The sequence below is a fragment of the Tupaia chinensis genome, unplaced genomic scaffold (genome assembly GCF_000334495.1).
Source record: "Tupaia chinensis unplaced genomic scaffold, TupChi_1.0 Scaffold000138_1, whole genome shotgun sequence".
Lineage (NCBI taxonomy): Eukaryota > Metazoa > Chordata > Mammalia > Scandentia > Tupaiidae > Tupaia > Tupaia belangeri.
The window spans coordinates 1160598-1161809 of record NW_006159608.1 but is presented as its reverse complement, the minus strand read 5'-3'; the positions used below and the strand labels follow the sequence as shown (position 1 = coordinate 1161809).

Here is a 1212-nt window from a genome sequence, read left to right as displayed (position 1 = left end):
TGCAGATGTCATGAGCAAAAGTGAAGGGAGAGAGAGCAGAGTGGTGTGAGGCGCTGCTTGGTAAGCAAGGGGGAGATCAGGGCAGGAATTGCAGGTAGACACCAGAAGATGGCTTTTCTTCCCCTGATAAATAGAGGCTGATAAAAATCTTAATAATCTATGTAGGACTTCCCCCTTTGGGAGAATTTCAAGACTTCCAACCCTCTCTTAAAAACAAAGTGTTTTCAAGGTCTAAAAGAGACCTCAGGGCAGAGTTTGGATGTCACCTCAAAATTTTCCAGATTTTTCTTTTCCTAGAGCCCTAATCCTATTGTGTACTCCTTAGCATTTTGGGCCTAAGCCTTTTCAAACTGGCTGAACAAAAGCGACCACTGAGGCCAAGGAGAAGGGGTCGGAAGAAGGTGACAGCCCAGAACCTGTCTGACGGAGACATCAAGGTGCTGGTGAACGTTATCCGGGCTTACGATATCCCGGTGAGGACGCCGACAGCGAGGTGAGAGCGAGTCTGCATGGACTGCAGGGTTATGGTGGCTCTCCTGAGGCTGAGCACGGTGGAAGGAACTTGTAGGCCTAGCTACTTGGGGGCTAGGCAGGAGAACCACAAGTTCAAAGCCAGCATAGTGAGATCCTATTCTAAAAAACGATGATCCTCCTGAGCCCCATTACATCTCTGGCCTGTTCCCCTCTGATTTGCTTCATTCTTCATGTGATGGATGGGGTTTGAGCAGGGTACCACCAAGTAAGCATCATCTTCTCAAGACAAAAGGTGAAGGTGCTGACCTGATCCATGTCTTAGTCACTGGCCTCCCGCAGGGCAGGACTAGTAGGACCAGTCCCCAAGGTACGAACATTCCCAGAGGTGTGGGTGTTGGCAGGAAGACACTGGAAGGGCCTGTCCGAGGCTCTGAAACATACGTGCTAGAGCATGAACATGTGACTTCCCTCGACCTATTCAGAGAAATGAGTAAACGATGCATTCCTTGTGCTGGGGGCGGCGAGAGCCCTCAACCATACGTAAGATGATTCTGTGTTTCTTATGCCTTAAGAGAACAGAGATGGAAGGACCAAGAATTGGTACTTCTTTTTTTTGGAGAGGTTTTTGCTATAGGGCACATGCGCTCGCCAGACAGACAGAGACAGACAGAGAGAGAAAAGGCGAGAAATCACCCCCCAGGGTGATGGCCGCGCCTCAATCCCTTCTCCTCCATTCTC

General features: G+C 49.7%; 1 protein-coding gene across 1 annotated transcript in view; it reads left to right on the top strand.

The window, feature by feature from the left end:
- CC2D2A (coiled-coil and C2 domain containing 2A) overlaps positions 1–1212 on the top strand; it is a 159981-nt gene that overhangs the window by 124960 nt on the left and 33809 nt on the right. Inside the window, exon 24 of the mRNA XM_006144894.2 lies at positions 326–493. Coding sequence (XP_006144956.1) covers positions 326–493 — 168 coding nt within the window. The remainder of the gene's footprint in view (positions 1–325; positions 494–1212) is intronic.